This window comes from Takifugu rubripes, chromosome 10 (assembly GCF_901000725.2).
Source record: "Takifugu rubripes chromosome 10, fTakRub1.2, whole genome shotgun sequence".
Taxonomy (NCBI): domain Eukaryota; kingdom Metazoa; phylum Chordata; class Actinopteri; order Tetraodontiformes; family Tetraodontidae; genus Takifugu; species Takifugu rubripes.
Genome location: NC_042294.1, coordinates 7,203,027 through 7,225,947, shown reverse-complemented (window position 1 = coordinate 7,225,947; position 22,921 = coordinate 7,203,027). Strand labels below are relative to the sequence as shown.

The 22,921-nt window shown below is 48.5% G+C and overlaps 4 protein-coding genes across 9 annotated transcripts in view; all 4 read left to right on the top strand.

Annotated features, from left to right (window-relative positions):
• agtr1b (angiotensin II receptor, type 1b) overlaps positions 1–7,977 on the top strand; it is a 71,934-nt gene extending 63,957 nt beyond the window's left edge. For 2 of the 4 annotated variants that reach the window (XM_029842781.1, XM_003968019.3), the window contains 2 exons: positions 2,760–2,899; positions 6,165–7,977. In XM_029842781.1, coding sequence (XP_029698641.1) covers positions 6,273–7,364 — 1,092 coding nt within the window. In that variant the 5' untranslated portion in view covers positions 2,760–2,899; positions 6,165–6,272 and the 3' untranslated portion in view covers positions 7,365–7,977. Of the gene's footprint in view, positions 1–2,759; positions 2,900–5,051; positions 6,059–6,164 lie in introns of those variants that run through there. The other 2 variants (XM_029842780.1, XM_029842782.1) reach the window with 2 other exon arrangements.
• A 180-nt stretch (positions 7,978–8,157) lies between these two features.
• Positions 8,158–11,683, top strand: cpb1 (carboxypeptidase B1 (tissue)). Its single transcript, XM_003968018.3, has 10 exons — positions 8,158–8,300; positions 8,687–8,762; positions 8,849–8,973; positions 9,042–9,141; positions 9,215–9,421; positions 9,495–9,605; positions 9,723–9,813; positions 10,338–10,540; positions 11,111–11,195; positions 11,314–11,683. Exons 1-10 carry the CDS (start codon positions 8,236–8,238, stop codon positions 11,499–11,501), a joined length of 1,251 nt encoding a protein of 416 aa, XP_003968067.2. The 5' UTR covers positions 8,158–8,235; the 3' UTR covers positions 11,502–11,683.
• Positions 11,684–12,594: 911 nt separating this feature from the next.
• On the top strand, positions 12,595–18,476 carry gyg1b (glycogenin 1b). 2 transcript variants are annotated; one of them, XM_011607957.2, is made up of 9 exons: positions 12,670–12,750; positions 13,837–13,963; positions 14,530–14,665; positions 14,767–14,941; positions 15,008–15,170; positions 16,787–16,913; positions 17,436–17,652; positions 18,020–18,058; positions 18,309–18,476. In XM_011607957.2, the coding sequence occupies exons 1-9, from the start codon at positions 12,685–12,687 to the stop codon at positions 18,456–18,458; spliced, it is 1,200 nt and encodes a 399-aa protein (XP_011606259.2). In that variant the 5' UTR covers positions 12,670–12,684; the 3' UTR covers positions 18,459–18,476. The 2 variants fall into 2 exon arrangements, with proteins under 2 accessions (XP_011606260.2, XP_011606259.2); XM_011607958.2 differs by lacking the exon at positions 13,837–13,963 and having other exon boundaries at positions 12,595–12,750.
• A 734-nt stretch (positions 18,477–19,210) lies between these two features.
• bdh1 (3-hydroxybutyrate dehydrogenase, type 1) lies at positions 19,211–21,715 on the top strand. 2 transcript variants are annotated; one of them, XM_011607956.2, is made up of 5 exons: positions 19,211–19,634; positions 19,953–20,063; positions 20,141–20,230; positions 20,357–20,509; positions 20,627–21,715. In XM_011607956.2, exons 1-5 carry the CDS (start codon positions 19,493–19,495, stop codon positions 21,091–21,093), a joined length of 963 nt encoding a protein of 320 aa, XP_011606258.2. In that variant the 5' UTR covers positions 19,211–19,492; the 3' UTR covers positions 21,094–21,715. The 2 variants fall into 2 exon arrangements, with proteins under 2 accessions (XP_011606258.2, XP_003968086.2); XM_003968037.3 differs by having other exon boundaries at positions 19,214–19,705; positions 20,141–20,282.
• Positions 21,716–22,921: the final 1,206 nt, after the last annotated feature.

The following is a 22,921-nucleotide window of genomic DNA, read 5'->3' as shown; positions in this document are numbered from 1 at the left end:
TGTCAAAATTCATTAGCAGCCATCTGGCGAAAGGCTTTTCCCTTCGTGAGCTTTAAAGCTTGACCGAAACACAACAGGCAGACTCCAGAGCAGAAACAACACGTTTCTCTGCCCCCCTGCTGCAAATCTGAAATACATATTTTAGTAAATCTACTACTTTTTTCTTTTTTTTTAGCTGTGTAGTATGTAAAACCCATGTAAAACGGGAAGGAGCAGCTTCCTGTCAGCGCTTCAGGGTCAGACCTTCACAGAGTATTGTCTTTCTTCAGCAGGTGGTGACGCGGTGGTTTGGCATTGTGCTGCCTCTGTTGTTTTGGTGTAATCGTCCCGTTGTTCCCTGTAGAGCTTCGGGCTACCAGTAATTACCTCGGTCATCAATTCATTCTATTGCAGCTTAAGTGCTAACTCGGTTAATCTGGTTAGAGTGATTTGATTAACCAGAACATCGCCCACTATCACATCTCCAGGGTATGAGACTCTTTCTGGTGTCACCTAGAAATGTTTCAATAATGCTGTGTTGTGGTTAGCGCTGTTGCCTTAAAGCAAGAGGATCCTGGGTTCAAATTGAGGTATTTCTGTGAGGAATTTCCATCTTCTCCCCAAGCTTGTTTTTACCCTGGATTCTCTCATTTTCCCTACCAAAACTATGCTCAGTTGATTGGCCTCAACATCTGGATCTGGGCCCCGGTAATGCATGTTAGCTTACCAAACATGGCAATTATTTTGAACTGTGCAATTTCGGGATACGACCAATGAATAAAAGCTCGGATAGCATGATTATCAACATTACTGCACCAGTTTTTCAGTTGGATAGTGAAAACAGCAGGATAGTGCATTAAGGGCGGAGCTAGATAAACTGCCAATTGCTGATTGGTTGACAGAGCAGCCTCGCCTTTATATGCCAACACATGCTCTCCATGTGTATCGGTAATATTAGCCCACATTTTCACGCGATACCATGATGTCACTCGTGAACTGAGCTGTACTCACCACCGCCGCATCTCGACAACGACTGCAGCCCAGAGCTCGTTTCTCACGTGTTTCTGATTCCAGCCGCTCTCCTGATGTCAAATCTTACAGGCCGATCTAGAGGGAACATTGCACTCTGTTTTCGATTTCGGAAACATTTTGAGCATGCCAACCTCAATCTGAAATAAACACCCACCATCCATCCTAAAAAGGTGCAGTCCCACAGGAAATTTCTATTCCCACTCAATCTTCTCCCAGCAGATGTCCATTTTTAAAATCTTCGACATCTGTTTCTGCTTGTGCAGTGTAAATCACTGTTGTAGTGCAGGGTGTTGCAACAACATCCTGTCCCCGCTGAGAAGTATTTGTCTGGTGGAAATCGCAGCGCAGATCCGAGGCTCGATACATAGCTCGGTCCACGCTTCCTTAGGGGTCTCATGGGTCAGATTTAGACTGTTTACAGTTCTTGTGGCAGCGGGACCAAGGGCCCAGCCAGCGAGTTGATCCCGAATGGCCGCTCGCTGCTGTGACAGGATACGCAGGAAGATAACGTTCGGCTAATGGACGATTCTTATCGTTCACGGTAATTGAAGATATGATGGAGCCCGATCATAAGCCCCCCGGAGGTGTAAATGGCTCCGTTGCTGCGTTTCAGAGAGTGAGACTGTCCTCCTTTCAGCAACCTGCTCTGACTGAAGAGCCCTCTGGCGTATGTCACATATTCTCAAAAAGTTTGACCCTGCGTGACCCCCAAGGGTGAGAAAGCCCACTTAATGTGACTGGGTTACACATGAGCGGGCCGAAGCCACCAAACAGGCCTTCCATGCGGCCCTGAAATGTTTGTTTTTCCTTTCTTCCTTTGTTTGCCGATGACTTTCACCACCTTTGACGCCTCCGACGCTAAAACTGAGAGGATATAGGGCTTGACGGCAACTCGGGCTCATCTGCACAACAATAGTAAGTGTTGCCTCAGACCGAGGGGGCGATGTTAGGATGCGTTCCGCTGCTCAGCACCTGTCAAGGCAAGGAGAGAGACAAATAGTGAAAGATGAAAATAACTTGTACATTCCTGTAGATGAATTAAAAGGTGTTAAAGCTCGCTGCCAATAATTTCTGAGACTGCTGAAAGTCCGTCGAGATGTGGGAAATATTCTTAGAAAGCACAGAAAAGGGTTAAAGGAAAGTAGCCCAGCACCGCGGCTCCAGCCCGCCGGTTTCCCTCCCCTCTCCCAGCCCCTGAAACACCCTGATCCAAGCCAAGGGCAAACTCGTGGCAGCTATTAATACAGAGTGTCGACAGGCCCAATCACAATCAGAGCCCGACCATTCCTTTCATGCTGAGAAGATGACACGGGGGACCGTCGGAGCAGAGAGATGATCGCCGGGGTGACCGTCACGATACAGAGAGGAGTTTTTCTTATGACATGTGCAAGTAATACGCCCTGCAAAGCTTGTGCAACAGGTCCTGACTCTAAGGGGGTCCACCTGCGTGGAAAAACAGCATCGATATCCCACAAAAGCCCAAATGAGTGATCAAAAACAGATATTATGGAGGGGGGGCTGGCGACAGGGCAGAAAGAGGAGGAGAATATGAGGAGGAGGAGGAGGAGATGTGCTATTGTGTAAGATCTTGTGCATATGTGTGTGCGCGGGTGCTTGTATGGGGGCTGCTGTCCACGGGGAGATCTGGGCTAGGACACTGCGTGGCTCCAGTAGATTTCATTCATCACTGTGTGTGTGTGTGTGTGTGTGTGTTCGTGTGTGCGTGTGTGTTTGTGTGTGTGTAAGAGGAGTGGGTGTGCGTTGGTGTGTCAGAGGGTATTCCTGCTCGTCTCGCTCCACCAGTTAAATCTGGGCCGGTTGGTGGCTCACAGCGGTGGTCTCTGTCCTGCTCTGGAAGCATCCACAGCCTTCTGGTTCGGCTCTACAGGTAGGAGTTCCGTTCCTTTTCACATCTTTGGATCCTTAATCCTGCTTTTAATCCCTTTTGTCCCTCGTTTTCCATTGATTTGAGCTGTTTCGGACATGCTGCAATATTTAGGTGCAACATTTTCTGTAAATATGAAGCACGTTTTTTTGCCTTTACTGGCCGACTTAACCCGTTGCTCCCTGCCCTGTTTCCCCGGTAGTCCAGGTGAAAGTACGTCGGCCCCCTCATGCCCCCGTGCACTATGGTATGGAAAGAATGTAACGCCACATTATTTGCACATTAGATGAAATGAAGGATGGAATCTTCTGTAAAGTTTACATTGTCCGGGGAGAATTGGATCCCCTTCCTGATAAACAGTAGCTCCGGGCTGTCTGAAAATCCTCATTTATTCCAAGACCAATAACTCAGACCGCTGCTCGGAGACTTAAAGGTTTCATATTTACAGTGATGACTTTTCTCTTGGCGACCGGAGCTGTTTCTGGATCTGATCTCAGGTGCTCCCTGTGAAAAGTGCCTTAAACAAACCATCAGCCAGTGTGGAAGGGAGTGAGAAAGTCAAGGATTTATTGTTATTTTCTGTTATTGTAAGTTCGGCATATTTCAGTGGGTCCGATAGGGGATCCGTCCGGAGGCTTCGCAGGCATTCATTCGTGCTGTTTAATCACGTGAAAGCGGAGTTTTATAAACACAACTCAGCAGCGAGGGCTTCTGATGCTAATATTTCCATTAGTCCCCTTCGCTGAACACACGAGGTCATGGACATTATAATCCTTTTTCTTTACATCATTTAACCCAGAAACGTGTTTCCTCAGTCTTGGGTCAAGTTTCCGACTTCCTCGCTGTGTCCAAAACAACCCGCTTTCAAGTCGACATAGAGGAAGAGAGGAAGTAGCAGGAGGTTGCGCTTGAGGTGCGCGACACTTGACACCGGTGTTATTACGGGGGCGTTATATTAAGCTTTAATTTCGTGATTAAATCCGCCTCTTTCTGCTGGCGAGCGTGTGGGTGTTAAATTTGAAGCCTTAGAAAAAAGTGTCTTAAACCAACAGGAAGCTGATCTGAAATGAGGCCTAAACAAGGAGATGATGAGGTGTAACATTGAAATCACTTCGTAATGGGGCTGAAATAAATCATTAACTCCCTCAGACAAACACGTTAGTGCCGTTCTGTATGGGAAGACAGATGGCCGCGCTCATGTCCGAGCAGCCAGGCTCGGATAGTTTTGTTGATGGGAGCGGTGATTCTGATGAAGCTCGGTCCATCAGGGGCTCATCTTAATTGCAAAAAGAACTTGTATTGCAAATGGAGAGAAAAAAAATTCCCCTGAACTTCCCCCTGATCCTGATATTATCTATCGCTGTGAGCCGGCCTTGTGTTGAGTCGAATGCCTCGCGGTCCATTGTTGTGGCGTAGAGGATGCAGCTTGCTCTCTGACCCTTCGGAGAAGGTGTTTGCCTTCCTGTCTGTGGTCGCCCGGGGTTTATGGCTGTCATTCAGCAATGTGCCATCTTATTGCTCGCTGGACGCTCGCTAAATGACCCGCTTCCGAGTCGGCTCCCGTCCGCGCCACCTCGCCTTTATTATGGGACTGACATGCATAGGCGGCAATAACTTTCAGCTTTGTTTATATTTGCTCCCCACAATTGTGCACTCACCTTGAGAGTCTTTACTCATGGAAAACTACTGGCAGGTCGCTAGAAAACATATGTAAACATATGGCATCCTTTTTTTCCATTTGTGGTCATCTGAAAACTCTGACTCAGACAGATAGAACCTTTACTGCTGGCTCTCAAGGGCTGTTCTGAAAATGAAAACACCTAGAGTCTTTACCTACGCAGGCCGGGGTTCGCTCAGGAAACGGGCAAAGATAGTTAGTCCCGCTGTTGTCCTTGGCACCCGCGCACAACTGTCCACACATCTGCAACCGATACTATTATTTATTATCTTTTTTTTATCAGAGAATTTATCCCTTGAAAACCTGGCAGAAAAAGGTGGAGAGCAATGACTGTGATGAAATGGCTCTAAAAAAGCAGATCAGACTGCATTAGTTGGACCAAGTAAGCAAGGAGGAGCAAGTAATTTATCCATGCAAACAAGGTTGAAAACTTTATTCATATCTGTAGATAATGTACAGTCGACTCGGCCTAACAGGAAACCACTGAGCTTTGTTTTTATGTCATGTTTTAAGGTCAGCTAATAGTGCTACGACGCCCTCTGGTGGCAGGATGCCCACAATGTTGAACACAGCTGCCAATTCAGATAGCTCCTATTGTGGTAGTTCATACAATACTTAACTATGTCCAGTCCACACAATCTACTGCTTTCTGCTTTTAAAAAAAATCCACACAGTTAGTGTTAATATGTTATTGTTTATTTCTACCTACCTGCATTTATTGTACCTAACATCAATCACAAGCACACTTTAATAGCATACGCGATTCTTGGGCTAATGTTATTACATCGCCTCCTCATTAAGTGATTCCAATCACGCAAAAAACTGAACAGTGGCGAGAATTTGCTCCCGCCACAATCTTACATTCCGCTTGTACAAATGAGGCAAAAAGTTGCACGGGGGCATATTTTCAGCTTGCGCACAGGTTTGATTTTCTCACAGAGCAAAGTTTCCACAAAGCTGAATCCCTGCTGTCCTGTTTGTTTAGGTGTGTGCTGATTAGAAGTTCTCATGCTGGGTACAATGTATCTCCGCACACCGAGGGCCTGAAACGTGACATGTCTTTTGCAGGGACTGGAGGCTCACCCCTCTATTTTTCCCCTCCCCCTCATCTCCCCTCGCCGCTCCCCCGGCACCTCGGTGTTTAATGGTGTTATCCAAACTCGCACTTTGCCACGCAGTCTTCATTAACGCGGGCCGTAACGCAAAAGGCATAAATGTTCTCCCTTCCGGCTGCTGACGGTCCACCCAGATGGACGGGCCATTTAATAAAGAGACTAGACTTTTTACTGTTGCCATTCATTAGCCAAAAGACCATTTAACAGAGTAGGGAAAATGAAGTCTGTCTGAATAATGATGCTTCAAAGGGCATTTTTGGAATATTGAATAACATACAACATCTGTTTCTCGTGGCTTCCTGTTTTACAGAAATAACATAAAGCGTCAGGATGGCTTTAATGTGCAGGTCTTTAATGAGCTGGTGGAGGGTGAGCGCTTTCCTGGGTTCTCGTTTGGATTAGGGTTTATGGACCATGCCAGCAGTAATGATGGCTCTTCCCCTAGTGACTTTTTGTTGTTCTGTTTCTTTTATAGGACTCACTAAGACCCTCGCCCAAGGCCTGTTTCGGTGGCGACAGACGCGCCCTGCCAACAAGCCCCCCCCCCTCTTTAAAACAGGATCAAGCACTTGAAAAGGGAAAGATGGAGAACCCAACGACAGGAAATGCGACAGGGATAAAACTGACATGTGGCATGTCGGGAATCCTGGATATCATCTTTGCTCTGGTGCCCATCGTCTACGCCAGCATCTTTGTCATCGGCGTGGTGGGAAACAGCATGGTGGTGGCCATCATCTACTGCTACATGAAGCTGAAGACGGTCGCTAACATATTTGTGCTCAATCTGGCCATTTCGGACCTCACCTTCCTCATCACCTTGCCCATGTGGGCCACCTTCACCGCCAGGGGCTACCACTGGCCCTTTGGGGGGTTCCTGTGCAAGGCCAGCGCGGGCCTGGCGATCTTCAACCTCTACACCAGCATCTTTTTCCTCGTGGCCCTCAGCATCGACCGCTACCTTGCCATCGTCCACCCGGTGCAGTCGCGCCGGTTCCGCACCATGGTCTACGCGCGCATCACCTGCGTGCTGATCTGGCTTTTTGCCTTTGTGCTCAGCTTGCCCACGGCACTGACCAGAGACGTGCTCAACATCATCAACTTCAACAGGACGGTGTGCGGCGTCCTGCACCAAAACATCGAGGAGAGCAAAAGTTTGACGGAGCTCCTGCTGGCCATCAGCCTGATGAAATTCCTGCTCGGCTTCTTAATCCCTTTCATCGTCATCATTACCTGTTACTGCCTCATTGGACGGGCACTGCTAAACGCGCGCAGCATCCAGAAAAGCTCCCGGTCCCGGGATGACGAGGTGCTGCGCATGCTCGCCGCCGCCGTCCTGGCCTTCTTCCTGTGCTGGGCGCCCCATCAAGTGTTCCACCTGATGCAGGTCTTCACCCAGCTGATCAAAGTGCAGAACTGCCCCCTGCTGGACATAATCGACACCGCCATGCCCTTCACCATCTGCATCGCCTACGTCAACAGCTGCGTCAACCCCATCGTGTACGGCTTCGTGGGGCGCAACTTCCGCAAGAACCTAGTGCGCCTGCTGCACTGCTCGCCCAGCGGGGCCGCGGGGCCTCACCCCAGCATCAGCTCCAAGATGAGTGCGCTCTCTTTCCGCGTCTCAGAGGGCCTGAGCCTCACGTCCAAAAGCAAGGCGTCCCCTGACGTGAAGTGAGGAGAGGGAGGGTACAGAGACATTCCATACGTGAAAACCCTACTAGATTCCCAAGCACTGAATCATGCAGCCTGGTGAAAAACGTGTATGTGTTGCTGTGTCTGACCAAACGACTTTGTGCAATGTTTATCTGCAGAACAATGAATTGTGAACCATTATTATATATGAAAAAACATCCCAGGCTGAGCTGACAGACTACATGTTGTCCACCCATTGTGTCTCTCACTATACGACCATTATTTATGCATTAGAAATATATTGCAAGACGTGTAATGCATGTAATGCAGTTTGGTGGCACCACGTTGGAACGGTGCTCATCTGAGACGTCAGAAAAGATAAAATCCATTCCTGCATGTTCTGCCCGCAGCTGTATATATGGAACAATATCAAATATGTAAGTTTGTATCTGTGATTCCACCCCAGTTGCCGTCAGATACTGTATGTGCTGATCCAAGTGATGTGCTCCCCCTGGAAAACACACAAATGGACACCTCAAGCACAGCTGCTGGCTGTAAATACTTTTGGTGGTTGTCTTTGTGATATTTAAACATGTTTTCTTACTCTGTATGTTCTGTGAATACATGAAAATCTGAATAAAATGGGCAGAAATGGCGTTGCTCTTTTTCAGGTCTCTCCTCCATCTGAACATCTGAACACAACCATTATTAAAACAAAGTGACCTTGGCCCAAAGTTCCCCTCAAAGTAACTCTATCAATCATTTATGCATCCTTCAGCTGAAAACAGCAGGAGCGCGGCCGTAGAGGGTCCAGGGAGGATGTGTGGCGTGCTTCCTGGGTGGTGATTGGTGGGCTGAGGGCAGGTTGGGGTTATAAGTGCTGGCTGAGAGGCGAGCTCAAACTCACTTCCAACATGAGGATCCTCCTGGTTTTTGGATTGGTGGCTGTTGCCCTGGCGGAGATCACTCGCTTCGAAGGGTAAATCTATATCTACAGTGAAAGGGGGGGCTCGTCTCTTTAAGATTACAGTGCGCTTTGTTGACCTGCACCCTGGCTGCGGCCGTCATGCCTTTCCTTTGGAAGTATTCTAAGAATTTCAAACCTTTCCCGGTCTTTGTCATTTAATTTCACTCACAAAGATTCTTTTGTTCACCGGTAGTTCAGAGCTGTGTTAGTAAAATTCCTCAGAAGTGTAACCCTTTACCTGCTGCCCAACCGCTATTAAGAAAGAAAAATCTGGGATTTTTTTTCCAAATCTTCCCCGATGAATTGAATAGAACCGAGCAGACAGCTCTGTCTAAAGCAAAGAGGTCAGAATAATACAGAACTTTTCCTCTCGCGTGTGTCTGTGTTCCTCCATATAGCGAGAAAGTCTTCCGTCTGCAGCCCGTGCTTGATGAGCATGTGACTGTCATCAAAAACCTGGCTCAGAGCATCGAGGTATGAAATGTCTTCTCAGTACAAACCAATTTCATGTTCGAGGATCTCGCAGTTCTTCAAGCCTGTGACTTTGGCGCCATCTGCAGCTTGATTTCTGGAGCCCCGAGAGCGAGAAGCAGGTGGGCATTGACATGGATGTGGACATCCGCGTGCATGCCCAGTACCTGGACCTGGTCTACACCACCCTGGAGCAGAGTGGCATGGAATACGAGTAAGTCTCAACACAAATTAGACACGTTCGGGCCTGTGCATCTTTATTTATGCTGAATGGCTTCCCAGGATCCTTCTTGAGGACCTGCAGGCTGCCGTTGATGGCCAGGCTGACAACAAGCCCTCCCCCCGAGCTCACAGCTACACAAAGTACAACACGTGGGCTCAGGTATGACGGAGGAGCCGCGATCGCTGAGCACACAAACCTCAGCGGGGTTCTTACTCGGAATCTCTCATTTCAGATCCAGTCCTGGATTGCCTCCATCTCCACCTCCAACAAAGATCTGATCAGTAAGGAGGTGATCGGAAACACCTATGAGGGTCGCCCCATGACCCTCCTCAAGCTCGGCAGAAAGTCTAGCTTTGCCAAGCCCGCCATCTTCATGGACTGCGGCATCCACGCCAGGGAGTGGATCTCCCCTGCTTTCTGCCAGTGGTTCGTCAAAGAGGTGAGGAAGCACAGCGAACGGGAGTGACGGGCCTCGGAACGTTGATCACGCCGTTTCCCTCCTCTCCCCTCAGGCTCTGTCTACCTTTGGCAGCAACGCTCAAATGACCAGCCTGCTCAACCAGATGGACGTTTACGTCCTGCCTGTCTTCAACATTGATGGCTACGAGTACACCCACACCAACGTGAGTTACATCTTTGGCCTGGCCAATGCCCCTTCCCCCTGCTGCCGCCCCCTTTGTCTATTGATTTGTTGCGTGAATGTGTGACGTGCTTACTTTGTCCACTTTATGGAACTATAGAACAGGATGTGGAGGAAAACTCGCTCCAGGAAGTCAGGAACCAGCTGCGTTGGAGCTGATCCCAACAGGAACTTTGATGCTGGCTGGTGCAGTAAGTTCACATGAAATCGGCTGTTCAGTGATGTAATATCTAATTTCATCCAACGATGGTCAGAAACAAATTTTAGCACCCGCATGTCAGATGTGATGGAAATTCCCAACACACCAATGCAAATAAATGATGATCATCAGAAGTAAAGTAAGATTAAAATAAGTAGTGACAACAATGGTTTAAGATTACAATTGTTGCTTTCCATTCGCGTAGTTTTGTATTTCAAGAAGAAAAAGTGAAAACTGTTCGGAAGACACTGAGAACAGACCGTTTCTCTCCAAAACGTTGCAACAGCGCCCCCGTCTGGAACAAAGTAGGGACAGACAGAGAGAGACTCAATAGCTTTCAATTTCAGAGTTAGCAACTTTTCAAATAAATTATACACCAAGCCTCCTCAGACACTTTTGAACATCGGCAGTTTTCCCCACTCATATTATTAAAAAGCCTTTATCCTGCATAAAGCATTGATCTATGAAACCCTCATGTTAATCAAGACTTTTTTTTCCTCTTCTTGGCCGCCCCAGCTCTCGGAGCCTCCAGCAATCCCTGCAGCGACACCTTCTGCGGGTACAGCCCTGAGTCAGAGATCGAGGTCAAGAACGTCGCCAACTTCATCCGCAGGAACAAGGCTGTCATCAAGGCCTACCTCACCGTCCATTCCTACTCCCAGCTGCTCCTCTTCCCGTACTCCTACAGCTACAACCTGGCAGCACACCACAGCGAGCTGGTAACGACATTTTAGAAAGCATCTATCTTAATACCACGTGAAATTTTCTTTATCGGAGAGCATCTGACGCAAATGCGCCAGGGAAGGAACGGTCCCATTATCCTCTCCGTTATCTAAAGACCCCGCTGTAGCTGCCTCTTCTCTGCTGCACTCTCACGGCTGTTTTCCCTCTCACCGGGGTGTCCGAGGGTTGCTCATTTAACACTCACACCCCTGCGCTAACACCCTCTCCAACTGAGGCTGATCACACATCTCCCCTCGCTGTTCCTCCAGCGTAATTTGAGCTCTCCCCTGACCCTTTACAGTACAACATAACTCTGGGGAGCTGTCAAAACTCATTTGTTCTGCTAGAAATATCAATTCCTGCAAGGGCATCTCTCTCGGGCTTTCATTTCCTGCTGGAGCCCACTGGAGGATTTTATTATCTGTCCTTAAAATCAGAACAACGCTTCAACAAATCTCCTCTTGGTTGTCGGTTTTTCTTAGAAACAAGAATTTGGGATACGATAGCAATCACCTTCAGCTCATTACAACACATTGTACAACCTTTGTTTCTGCTCTGCATCGCAGTTGAAGGTTGCTGAGGGGGCAAGTGCCGCTCTGCGCAGCCTGTACGGTACTCGCTACACCAGTGGACCCGGTGCCACAACGATCTGTAAGTTCAATCAATGCTGCAGCTTCATTTGTGGTCGTGCTGCGGATGCACGAAGCACTCTTTCATGAAAAGACTTCCCCGACTCTGAATAACTCCCCTCTCTTTTGTCCGTGCTCAGACCCAGCTGCTGGTGGTTCTGACGACTGGGCCTATGACCTGGGAGTGAAGTACTCCTACACCTTTGAGTTGCGTGACACTGGTCGTTACGGTTTCCTGCTGCCCGAGTCCCAGATCAAACCCACATGTGAGGAGACCATGCTGGCCGTCAAGTACATTGCCGCCTACGTGCAGAAGAACCTCTATTAAGGGAGCGGAACTGCCAGGACCCCTGCCAACTCAGCTCCTCTTCACCAGCTCCCGGCTCCTCCAATCTCTCAGCCATCTCCAGCCCGTATCCATGGATACAGCCACCTCCCGCCATGTTTCCTCGCTGTGCTTGACAGAGTGTCAAGATGAGTGCAAACAATAAAATCAATGATCCATCCCCACATGCTGAATCAGTCTTTATGGATATATGATAATGTAATGTCTGACAGACTGTGTCTTTGTTTGATGTAAACACGCACGCACACCAAATCATGAATATATTAGTGTATAAAATAATGCCCCCACTTTTCCAGTCCATCACTAACATGTCTGTAGCTGCAATGAGTAAAGTGAGGTGAAATTTAACAACACACAGCAACTCAGCGCAAGACAAAAAGTCCAACTATCATTCTCTGGAACTCTTTCTTGTTTTGCTGGCACGATCCCATTGATGGGGGGTATAAATGCTGCAAGGGGTTCAGTCCAGCAGCACAGTATGTGGCAGTACTTTGGCAGCATCTCGGGCTAAGCCAAGCAGCTGCCTGTGCATAGAAACCACAAGGAGCCAAAAAACAGCAGGGAATCAGACTGTAACAGAAGGTAAGGGGGGCATTTGTAAACAAAAGGTTAGCTGTTGTAGGTGGAATTTGATTTCTACAGCCAAGGACATGCACTGATGCTCATATAAGGTTGTTTTTCTATATAAATACACACAAGTCATATGCTCTAATATCTTAAGTTCGCTTAAAGAAAGCCACAGTGGTGGTGGTCTTCTTCTGGCTGGTTCATGTCACTGTCATGTGTTCTAGGTTTTCACCTCTAGGTGGCGACAAATCACCGAGGACCTCAGCGCATATTATTGCGTCATCACTCTCACCTCGAACGTCCCGTCACCCGGTAAAAACGGCAACTGGCTTAACGTTCGCGCGTGTTTGAACGATCAAGACCGCAGAAAAAGATGTCGGCAGGTCACACGTGGTCTTACTTCTGTGACACAAGCTCCAGATTAAAAAAAACAAACAAATAAAACCCCGGACGCTCTGCATTCTGGGTATTGTTGTCCCTGGCGGACCGGCTCTCGAGGGGGGCGTGGAGGCTCGTGCTGGGAGCAGGTGGGTGTGCGTGGAGGCGGTCACGTGACTGCGCGACCGGCTGCTGTCACTCGCTATAAATCAACCTCTGTATGCTCGCTAGGTCCTTTTCTCACCGCAGAGCCGCCGAACAGTTCGGGCTCCTTCAGTCATGGCAGGTACGTCGAGTTTCGACCTTTTAATCTACTTGTTTTTGCCCCCCGTCCCAACAAGAAGCGGCGTTCAGGCTCCCCCCGAGTTTTTGAACGCGCTCTCAGATGTTACTCAGGGTTATGACTTTGTTTTAAGTGTGCGGTTAAAGCGAGTTGTGTCGTGTTTTTGTTTTTGTTTGTAGTTAATATCAGCGATAAGTTGAGGACAGACATTGGTGTCTGGAGCTCTCAGCCACGTCTGAAATTCGATTCTAGTACATGGCAGTGACGTGAGATGGCAACTGTGATTAGAAGCCGCATGATGCGACTTCCTTCCAGTCATTTCTCACCGATTTTTAAAGCTGAAATCAGATTTTAGTTCAGATAAATTGCAGCTCTGGCTTTAACCCTCCTGGAATGTGACGTCAAGATGGGTCATGAATGCAGTGTAAAATTGAGAACAGTATGTGCAACTCCGCTATTTAAGGCAATGTGGGTACGATTTTGTGGCACATACCGGCTAGAATAACGCCAAAAATGCTTGATTACCTATACTTCTGAGGACAAAACGTCCTATTTTCCATATCCTGAGGTTCATTGACAGAAATTGGCACCGGAAGCTGAAATTAAGTGGATTCAGGTGTGTAGAAAGATGGCCCCCATGGAAGGAGGGGGCCGTCTGGGTTTATTCAAATATGTTATTGCTAATTGGAGAAAATGGTCATTGCTACCCTCATCTTATTTCTCAAAGGAAATCTTAGAAATATGTTTTCCAAGACATTTGAGACATTCTTCCTTGGCTGCAGCAATGAAAGCACATATCACTTAATCGGTGATTGTTTCTCATAAATCTAATTATAAAAAATGATCAGCTCTACAAAAACTTGCTTGGACCTGAGGTTTTGCAGAGGGAGACCATGTGGAAAGACCATATTGTTTGGTGCCAAATGAATCAGAATTACTGAACTGGAATAATGGGTGCCATGATTTACTCACACAGAGCCGGTGGATAAGGGCTTAACACACCCTGGATGCTTCAGATTGCAGTATTGCACCATTCTGTATCTAATGGGTTGCTTCTTTTTAGATTAACTGTTCCTGTGTTTCTTAAAGGCGGTGTGGCAAACGCAAGATGGAGCAGCTTTTCCTGACTGCACCGTCTCAGATTCACAGGCTGGTGGTTGTTGGGACATTTTGGCAGTTTGCAGCCAGACTCTCCTGGCCACCATCAGAAGCGCTGGTTGTGCAAATAAACTTCTGCTTTTACAAGCTTTTCAAACCGGTACTGCCGGTGCCTGACGTAAATATGAGAGAACGATGTGGAAAAAGTTTCCACCGGGCTTTAATTTGTTTTTTCCAGCATCTGCACTGGCTGCTGTCATGAGACCTTATTGGAAAGAAAATGCTGCTTCGGCAATTTGGCTGCAACGTCAACAGTTGTAGAAGTTTCAAAAAATGAAACAAGCGACTATTTCTTATGTCAATGTGTGAAAAGTTGCTTAATCCTCTGGAGTGTCTGGCATTATGTCATGATTAATCATTTAATCTTTTCACACACACACCCTGCACAACTGCACATGCAGCAGCTTGTCCTCCCCAGGTTAATGATTTTATTTTTTTTGTGTGTGTTAATTTGCATTCAGGTTTCACGTTGCAGTTCATTTTCTACTTCTATCAATATAGCTGTGGATATTTTCTACGCGTCCTCTTGGAGAGGACCTGCTGATTTGAGCCATCGAAGTGAGGGAGGGGTAATAAAGTGAAGCTCTAGCAGATTGTCTAACTCTTCTCTGAATGTGTGTACAGAGCAGGCTTTTGTGACTCTGGCGACCAATGATAACTACGCTCGGGGAGCCATGGTCTTGGGCAAATCCCTCCGCAACCACGACACGTCCAAGAAGCTGGTGGCCCTCATCGGTCCGGAGGTGTCTGAGCCTTGCCAGTAAGATGCCTCTGACTGGTTTCTGGCCCTGCACCCTGCTCGTGTCTGTCGTCCTCTGCCTGGGTCGCTGCGATTCATTCTATAGTCTTGTGACCCTTCAGGTCTGTGCTGAGGAGGATCTTCGATGAGGTTTTGGTGGTGGACGTGCTGGACAGCGGCGACACGGCGCGCCTGGCCATGATGAAGAGGCCTGAACTGGGGGTCACCCTCACCAAACTCCACTGCTGGACTCTCACACATTATTCCAAATGTGTCTTCATGGACGCGGACACAATGGTGAGACTTTGTTTTGGGTGTTACCGTGGCAACACGCCTTTGACCTTTTGCTGTTGGCCGCCTCAGGTGCTGTCCAACATAGATGAGCTCTTCGACAGAGAGGAGCTGTCTGCTTCTCCTGACCCCGGCTGGCCCGACTGCTTCAACTCCGGTGTGTTCGTGTTCCGCCCGTCTGAAGAGACGTACGCCAAACTGCTGGAGTACTGCTCGGAACACGGCAGCTTCGACGGTGGGTCACTTGCCTCCTGCACAGGCGTATGAAATACTTGGTCTGATCCTCTTCCTGCTAAAATGGGGGTGAGCCTCCCTGGGGTCTGGACAAGGCTCTGGGGGTGTTGGAGTTAAATCTGAGAGGCCCCGTTTTGACATTTAGAAGCTCCTGACGAGGTGCACTGTAACTGAACAAGTTTGATAGCACTTGGCTAGAGAGGAATGTGGAATGTTACACTCAAACGCGTTTTATCTTGGGCAAACGTCGACTCTAGACCCATAAGGAGGCAACTTTTATAGATTTACGACCTGCTCTGACATGTTCATGGGTGATGTAACGGTTTAAATCGGCCTGAGGGAGGGCAGAGGGTGGGACTCTTCCTATAGGTTATTCTCATGACTCCTGCAGCAGATTGAGGAGACGCGATTGTGCCCGTTCTGTTAAATGCAACGGGAAATAGTAGTCGGTATTTTTTTTTTTTTTTCCCACCAGTTTCCTGACTTGAGCGAAAGTGGGATGATGGGATGGAACTGGCCTGCGCTTGAAAGCGCCGCCTCATTTTGGCTGCCAGAATCGTTGGAAGGAATTTGTCCTTCAGTTGCCGCGCCAGACAAAAGGATTATTGTCCGAAAGAGTTGTTTTTGTCAGTGCACATTTATGTAACCCTCGGCGTCGGTTTACCCGCATTTTCATCCCCAGCATGTGAACGCACCGCATGTGTAGACACACGATGGTGCGCTTTATAAAGTGGTTGTTATTTATAGCTTCGGACGGTCTTGTCATGTTTACTGGTGCATGAGTTGGACGTGCGTCGACCTCTGGCATTTAGTGGGACGCTCTACTGTACGGATGCTAACGTGCAGCTGGAGGGGCGGGGGGCGGCCGAGGAGAGGCGACTATTGTTGAACTTGGAGGGTCTGACCCGTCCACCTCGAGCCAAAGCGCCCCAGCAAAGTTATGTCGATGCACATTCCCGTCGGCCTGGGCCACCTGCCTCCCCGGCTTCGGTGTTCTGGTTTAGTCAGCTGTGGACACATTGATGTAAAAGCTGATCTGAACCGTCTTAATCCAGGCTCAGATGAGACGTTGTGCAACTCATTTGTAACCGACCCCTGAAACGCTAAAGGCTCCTTTGTGTCTGGCTACGCACGCAAGCCAACGCCACGAGGGAGAATTCGTTATTAGCCAGTTTTTATGGCTCCAATGTTGTGATTTTGTCCTCGGCGGAGGGAGAACACATTTTGAGGTTCGGTCTTGCCAGTGTGCGTTTCCAACCCTCCAGTTTAACTGGCCTTTCAAAACAAACTCGGTCTTATCCAACATGTTTACGGGGATTCGTCAACCCTGGTGTTTTGTTTTTTTTTGGCTGGTGCATCATGACGAGAAGAGGCAACTGCACCAGGATCAGTTAATCTCAGCCTGTCGAGACCTGAAGACGATCCATCTTTGTCCAGAAGAGGACTAAATCATCGCCGCTTTGGCTGCATTAACACACGCGCACGTGTCATCACTAAAGAGGCTGCTGACCGTCGGACGCGTTCTGTGCAAATACTGAAATATTCTGACTGATCTAAGGGGACATCAATGTCCTTTTATGCTTTTGGAGGTGGGAACACTAAAGCTTTTCTCTGCAGGTGGAGATCAGGGCGTGTTGAACGGCTTCTTCAGCGACTGGGCCACCGCTGACATATCCAGACATCTGCCCTTCATCTACAATCTGAGCAGCGTCGCCATCTACACCTACCTGCCGGCATTCAAGCAGTAAGTGTCAGTCGGGCAGCCAGTGACTGGTTCTGACTGGTATTCCGGTGGATCGGAGCGTCCGAGCTCCCCCTGTAACATCAGTAGCCGCTGAAATCTTGGGTAATATCCTTGAAGCCTTGAAGTAAGCAGATACTGGGGTCACATGAACGTGTTGCTTGGTGACGTTGAGCCAGGCGAGCGGCGTCCAGCAGGCCTCGGCGTGGCGGGCTCGGGTGTCCGCCGGCCGTGCTCCCAACAGCTGAAACCAGATCCCAAATTAGAAGGGGCTATTTCCAGGCCCTGTGTGTTTGCATCTCAGCCTGGTGTTTATTGTGGGGCTCCATTTTGAACAGGACAACCCCTCAGTCATCGCTGCCTCCAGGCCTCTGTCAAACGCCATCAACGAGTTCTTAGGTCGGGTATTTCCACAGGGCTGATTAACACGTGGGCGTTGGTTTGTTTGCACAACCGTCGGCCGGATCAACTTTGCCATAAGACAAACGTCCCCCGGGAAGATGAAGATTGTGACTCTCGTTTCAGGTTTGGTCAGAACGCCAAGGTGGTGCATTTTCTTGGGAAGAACAAGCCTTGGAGCTACACGTACGACCCCAAGTCCACACAGATTTCGGGAAATGTCTCCGACGCCACTGCGCATCCCAGCTTCCTCCTGGACTGGTGGAAGCTGTACTCCAGCACTGTGGTGCCTGCCCTGCAGGAGCAGTTTGGAGACCAGCCCTTCCACTCCGGATGCGTGGAGGTGACCGAACGGCTGTCCAGCTTCAGTCTGTCATTGATTTTGTTGCTCCCTGGTCAGCAGCAGCAGCCATAATGGGAGGAATAACCAATATAGATTCCCCCAGATCATTAACTGACTTATTTCCAAAAGGTCAAATTCACTATCATAGACTTGCACTCGCTGTCATTCTCATTCACCCATCAGACCCACTTCCTGTCCAGTCTTTGCGTCTCAAAACCACATCTTAACAATGTTGGCTTCCATTCTGACACCAGCTAGCTCTTCATCGTTCAGAACTGAAGCAACTTGCATATTTCATGTTGTGATCAGTTCACCTTCATTTCCATGCTAATGACCTTTTCTGTGTCTCCATGTCCGTGGTGTAAAGTCCCAGTACAGTGAAATAGTCTCAGATGAGAGTACACAGGTACGTGGTATCGGCAGCTTCTCTGGAGGTCCAGTGTGTGGAACAGGAAATGTAGACGTCTAGAATAGCACTATAAAATGATTGATTGAACCAAGAATCTGCCTCTAAATCCACCGTACACACACGGGACCTTCAGGAATCTTCCTCTACATTGAATGTTTTGATTTGAAATGCTATTAATGGCTAGTTGTGTTCTGTGCAGCCTTTGAGTCATTTCAACCCATTCTGACTGTTTCTTTTAATTCTTCAGCACGAGAGCCATCCCACACAGGCGTCGGCTCTCGAACCCCAGCTGTCCTCCGAAGAGCGGAAGGAGAGATGGGAGCATGGTCAGGCGGACTACATGGGAATGGACTCATTTGATAATATCAAGAAAAAGCTTGATACTTTCCTGAAATAAAGAGGCTGTGAAGAGCGATCGCTTTTTTTTTTTTTTTTTTTTTTTAAAAGACAAACTACCAGCAGATGTGTCAAGATACTGTAAAACATTACACTTTTCTTTCTTACTGCTGATAAACTTATCAGGATACGTCAAACTAGAACTATCTATGCAAGACTCGCTGGTCACTAAATCCTGCTGCAGTTCTGCTGTACGTTGTAGAGTTTTTCTATGGCATAAAGTAGCTTTTTTTTTTTTTTTTTTTTTTTTTTTTTAAAAAGATTAGAATTACCGATGTAATTTTACATCAAATACACTTACCTAGGCTACTTAAGCCTCTCACAGATGAGTAGTCATGTTTGCAGCACTTTGACACGCCAAGAGGTGGTCGCTTGGCTTTACACTTGATCTTTAGTGCCTTTGTGTCCTGTCAAGAGTTTATTGTCTTGTACTGTAGTTCCATAAAGTGTTTGGCCAGAAAATATTAAACTTTTCAGAAGTTTCACAAGCGCTTCTGCATCTGTGGGTTGTTTATAGGATCCTCTCCATTTGACTGACGTTGTATGGCCTTGGGCTACACCTCTCAGGTGTGTGTGCGCGCGCCTGCACGTTATTAATTGCAGGTGCGTCGCACGCTTCTGGCAAAGAAGCCAAGAGGATTCCCTCCTAAGCACTTCCGGCTTTGTTTTTCGGGTTTTGGCATTTGCGGTAGCCGTACGTATTCGCAATACGTGTTTTGATGAAGTTTTTATACTTTTGACTCGTCTTTAAAGAATAACCCCTTCCTGTATTATTGTATTAACTTATACTGTAACGTCCACGAGCCGCTACCGTACCTGTTGGAAACTCGCAGACTAAAACGGGAGTTGACTAGATGTAACTATAAGTGCAACAAATGATCTGTATGTTTGGATCACAAGTCTGGCGACTGGCATCTCGATTGGTGCGTTGCTGCGCCGGCTTGTGGGGCTTTTGGAACGGGAGGCGTGATGTGACATCCGCCGTCGGTGACGCGGGGCGCGGCGCCGGGAGCGTAAACGCACCATTCGGCCAAGATGGCCCCGCACTCCGCGCTCCGATCGCTCCTCCTGGTGTCGTTTTCAGTCTTCCTAACTGTTGCGTTGGGCGTCGGGCTGCCTGCGATCCTCAATGCGTCGATGAGGACGGTCGGATTACCGGAGACGAGCGTCACCGAATGTATAGTTATGCTATATTTACTTTTTGTGTTGTATGTTGCGACGCCTCGAATTCCTAGAGGATTGGTGGAGGTAATGTGTCAGCATGAGTCTGATAGCAACTAAATGAATTTGTGCCATGTTGTTCGACCTTGATGTGTAATGCGAGTGCACATTTTTCCAGATTGCATTGATTGTGTGTCCGCTTAGTAACATTATTTTGGTGATGAAAAAAGTAATGAAAAAAAATGAGATCATTCGAACTTGTTGTTCCCATTTTGCAGCATTTTAGCACCGCGCACGGACACTAGATGTTAGAACATGTCACTCTGCTCTTCAGGTGCAGGGCAAAGCTGTGTTCATTACAGGTTGCGACAGCGGGTTTGGACGCGCACTTGCGAAACACCTGCACGAGCTCGGCTTCACCGTCTTCGCGGGGTGTCTCCTGAAGGTACAGGTGCCCCGCACCCCTCCAGCCTCCCGCTTCCCGCTCCGGCTCAACCCTGACGGCACCTGTCGTCTTCGCAGGACGACGGCGGAGAAGGCGCCAAAGAACTGGAGGAGTTTCGCTCGGATCGCATGAATGTGGTCCAGCTGGACGTGTGCAGCGACGAGCAGGTGAACCGGGCCGTGGATGACGTGAAGCGGAAGCTCGCAGACTCGGAAAGGGGTGAATAAAGTTCTGAGTGCGCGCGCAAGCGCTCGGGCGGTTGGTGTCTGTGGTCACTCCTGTGTGTTTTCCAGGTCTGTGGGCTGTGGTCAACAACGCCGGTGTGTCAACATTTGGAGAAGTAGAGTTCACGTCCATGGACACCTACAAGCAGGTTTCAGAGGTCAACCTGTGGGGCACCATCAGGGTCACCAAAGCTGTCCTGCCATTAATCCGCAGGGCCAAAGGTCAGCCTGGCCGGGTTAAACAATGTCCAAGAGAAACAACCTGCCGATTCTTGTTGCTTTTGCAGAAACAAACTCTGCTTTTTGGCTGATGATTAACGTGTGTGTGTGTGTGTGTAGGTCGTGTCGTCAACCTTGCCAGCATGTACGGGAGGATGGGGAACATCATGCGTTCGCCGTACTGCATCTCTAAATATGGCGTGGAAGCCTTCTCCGACTGCCTCCGCTACGAGATGAAGGCCTGGGGAGTCAAAGTCTCCGTAATCGAGCCGGGAAACTTCATCGCGGCCACCGGCATCCTGACCCGCGACGTTGTGGCCAGCACTGCCAACAAGTTGTGGAAGGAGGCCCCCTCGCAGGTGAAAGAGGATTACGGGAAGGCCCACTTCGATCAGCACATGGCTCTGATGCGCTCGTACTGCAACAGCGGGCAGAAGGACGTCGCCTCCGTCCTGGACGCCATCACCGACGCCATCAGGTCCAAGCATCCGTACACCCGCTACACGCCCCAAGAGCCACACTGGTGGATCAGAATGCAGCTGATGACCCACCTGCCCGGCGCCGTCTCCGACTTCCTGTACTTCTAAAGGAGGAGGGGCACCTGCTTTGAGTTCCCCCACCTCTCTTCTTCGGACTTTTAGCTGTGTAGCACAAAAACAGGAGGGCTGCTCTGCACTTGCAATCAATCACTGATCGAGCCTTAAAGTGTGTGTGTGTGTGTGTGTGTGTGTGTCTGACCGTTACCACACAAATCCCTTCCACGGTGGTAACCCATCTGTGCCGACGCTATCGCCTGCTCTTTGGCGTGATTTTTATCCTCCTTTCCCTCCGTTTTTGCCTGGCGCTTATGTTTTTGCTTCGTCTGAATCTTTTGAAGCCTCGCTGACACGAGGGCCAAAGGCCCCGCTGGGCCCCAGAGAGGACCCCTGCTGTCCTGTTGTGGCTGGCGCTGGAATGACCTGAGGTCACCTCCTGTAAGGACCATGGTGTGATTTTGCTTTGCCCCCTCCCCAGGTTACGCAACAATAACATGCGGCACAACGTGCTGCTCTGACAGTGAGGGTGATTGATGTGAGTAATGGGTGAAAATCTGGGGCCATCCTCCCTCCTTTGTTGGAAAATTACTTTGTATATAAAATGTGAATGAAAAGAACATTTTATTTTGAGAATTTTACAAGAATGATTTAAAAATAAATTGAAGGAACTGTTTAAGTTGGTCTTTTTGGTCGTGCAATAGCACGTGTGTCCACAAGGTGACGCACTCGAAACACTCGGTGCAGTAACACGACTGTCCACCGGGTGGCGCACTTGCCACGCAAAAACAACTCCCAGTGGAAGGTCTCCTTAAAAGCAAACGCATCAGGCATTTTTAAATAGTTTATTACATCTTTAGAACACGAATAAACTCTTGTAAATAATTACACCTGTTGACAAACCTCCCCTCCGTTAAAAACAGTATTAAGATCAGGACATCACTTCACAGCACTGTCTTCTCGATGCACAGCATGGACCTGCGTTTCTTCACTCCCATCCAGTGAAACAAGAGTCTAGAATGCAACACAGAAGCACCAGTGGGGGTGGTCTTGCTGAGTCAGGGGTGAAGGTGTTCCAGCTGCAGCCGTAGCATGATAATCCCACACATGGATTATTTCTGTCCAGCTGCCAGGCTCAACATACGGCCTCGGAAGATCCTGGTTCACAACCATGCACGTACACTGAAGACATCCTTTATAGTTGACTATTGATGTATTTCACATACTCAGATGGCTAAAAACTGAGGGTCTTCTAACACAAGGGTCTCATGGACATTTGAAATGATTCTTTGACAGGTTAACATGAGGTCCAGGTCATGACTAGGTCACACCTGCTGGATTACGCTTCTGCTACCCAACATGGAGACATTCAACAAGCTAAATTTGATGAAATTCAGCAACGATAAGGTCACTTCTGATGTACAGAGATCATCTGACGGGCGCCGTGTGCATCACAAATGGAAGAGGTTGCCAGCCCGGGTGAAAAGAAAACGAGCGCTCGGGGGAGGAAACAGCCACCCAAAGTCATCGGAGCCACATGCAAAGTTCAGCCAGACAGCACATGGAGGTGATGGCAGCAGAGGGAACGGGTATAAACACACTCCCAAGGCACATTTCATATCTCAGATCCTTCAAAACGGATATTTGATGCCGTGAGGCTGCAGGACAGGAAGTCTGGAGACATCTCTCACACACACACACACAGACACACACACACACACACACACACAGGAGCTGTAGACAAACACTTTTCACGTCAAGAAAAATAATTCAAAATGGCACCAACAGACGCGGGCACAATTAACGACATGGTGCACGTGATCCGACGGGTCGACCAAAAGGACGAAATACAGGAGGAAGGCGCCGCTCTTGCCTCCACACA

Bases quoted from the DNA above. Each gene is read 5' to 3' on its own strand.
- cpb1 (XM_003968018.3), top strand. From the start codon at position 8,236: ATGAGGATCCTCCTGGTTTTTGGATTGGTGGCTGTTGCCCTGGCGGAG. The intron at 9,142-9,214 runs GTATGACGGAGG...CTCTCATTTCAG, and splicing joins AGTACAACACGTGGGCTCAG to ATCCAGTCCTGGATTGCCTC. The intron at 9,606-9,722 runs GTGAGTTACATC...ATGGAACTATAG, and splicing joins ACGAGTACACCCACACCAAC to AACAGGATGTGGAGGAAAAC.
- gyg1b (XM_011607957.2), top strand. From the start codon at position 12,685: ATGCTCGCTAGGTCCTTTTCTCACCGCAGAGCCGCCGAACAGTTCGGG. The intron at 15,171-16,786 runs GTGGGTCACTTG...TTTTCTCTGCAG, and splicing joins GGAACACGGCAGCTTCGACG to GTGGAGATCAGGGCGTGTTG. The intron at 18,059-18,308 runs GTACGTGGTATC...TTAATTCTTCAG, and splicing joins TCTCAGATGAGAGTACACAG to CACGAGAGCCATCCCACACA.
- bdh1 (XM_003968037.3), top strand. From the start codon at position 19,493: ATGGCCCCGCACTCCGCGCTCCGATCGCTCCTCCTGGTGTCGTTTTCA. The intron at 20,064-20,140 runs GTACAGGTGCCC...TCGTCTTCGCAG, and splicing joins TCGCGGGGTGTCTCCTGAAG to GACGACGGCGGAGAAGGCGC. The intron at 20,510-20,626 runs GTCAGCCTGGCC...GTGTGTGTGTAG, and splicing joins ATTAATCCGCAGGGCCAAAG to GTCGTGTCGTCAACCTTGCC.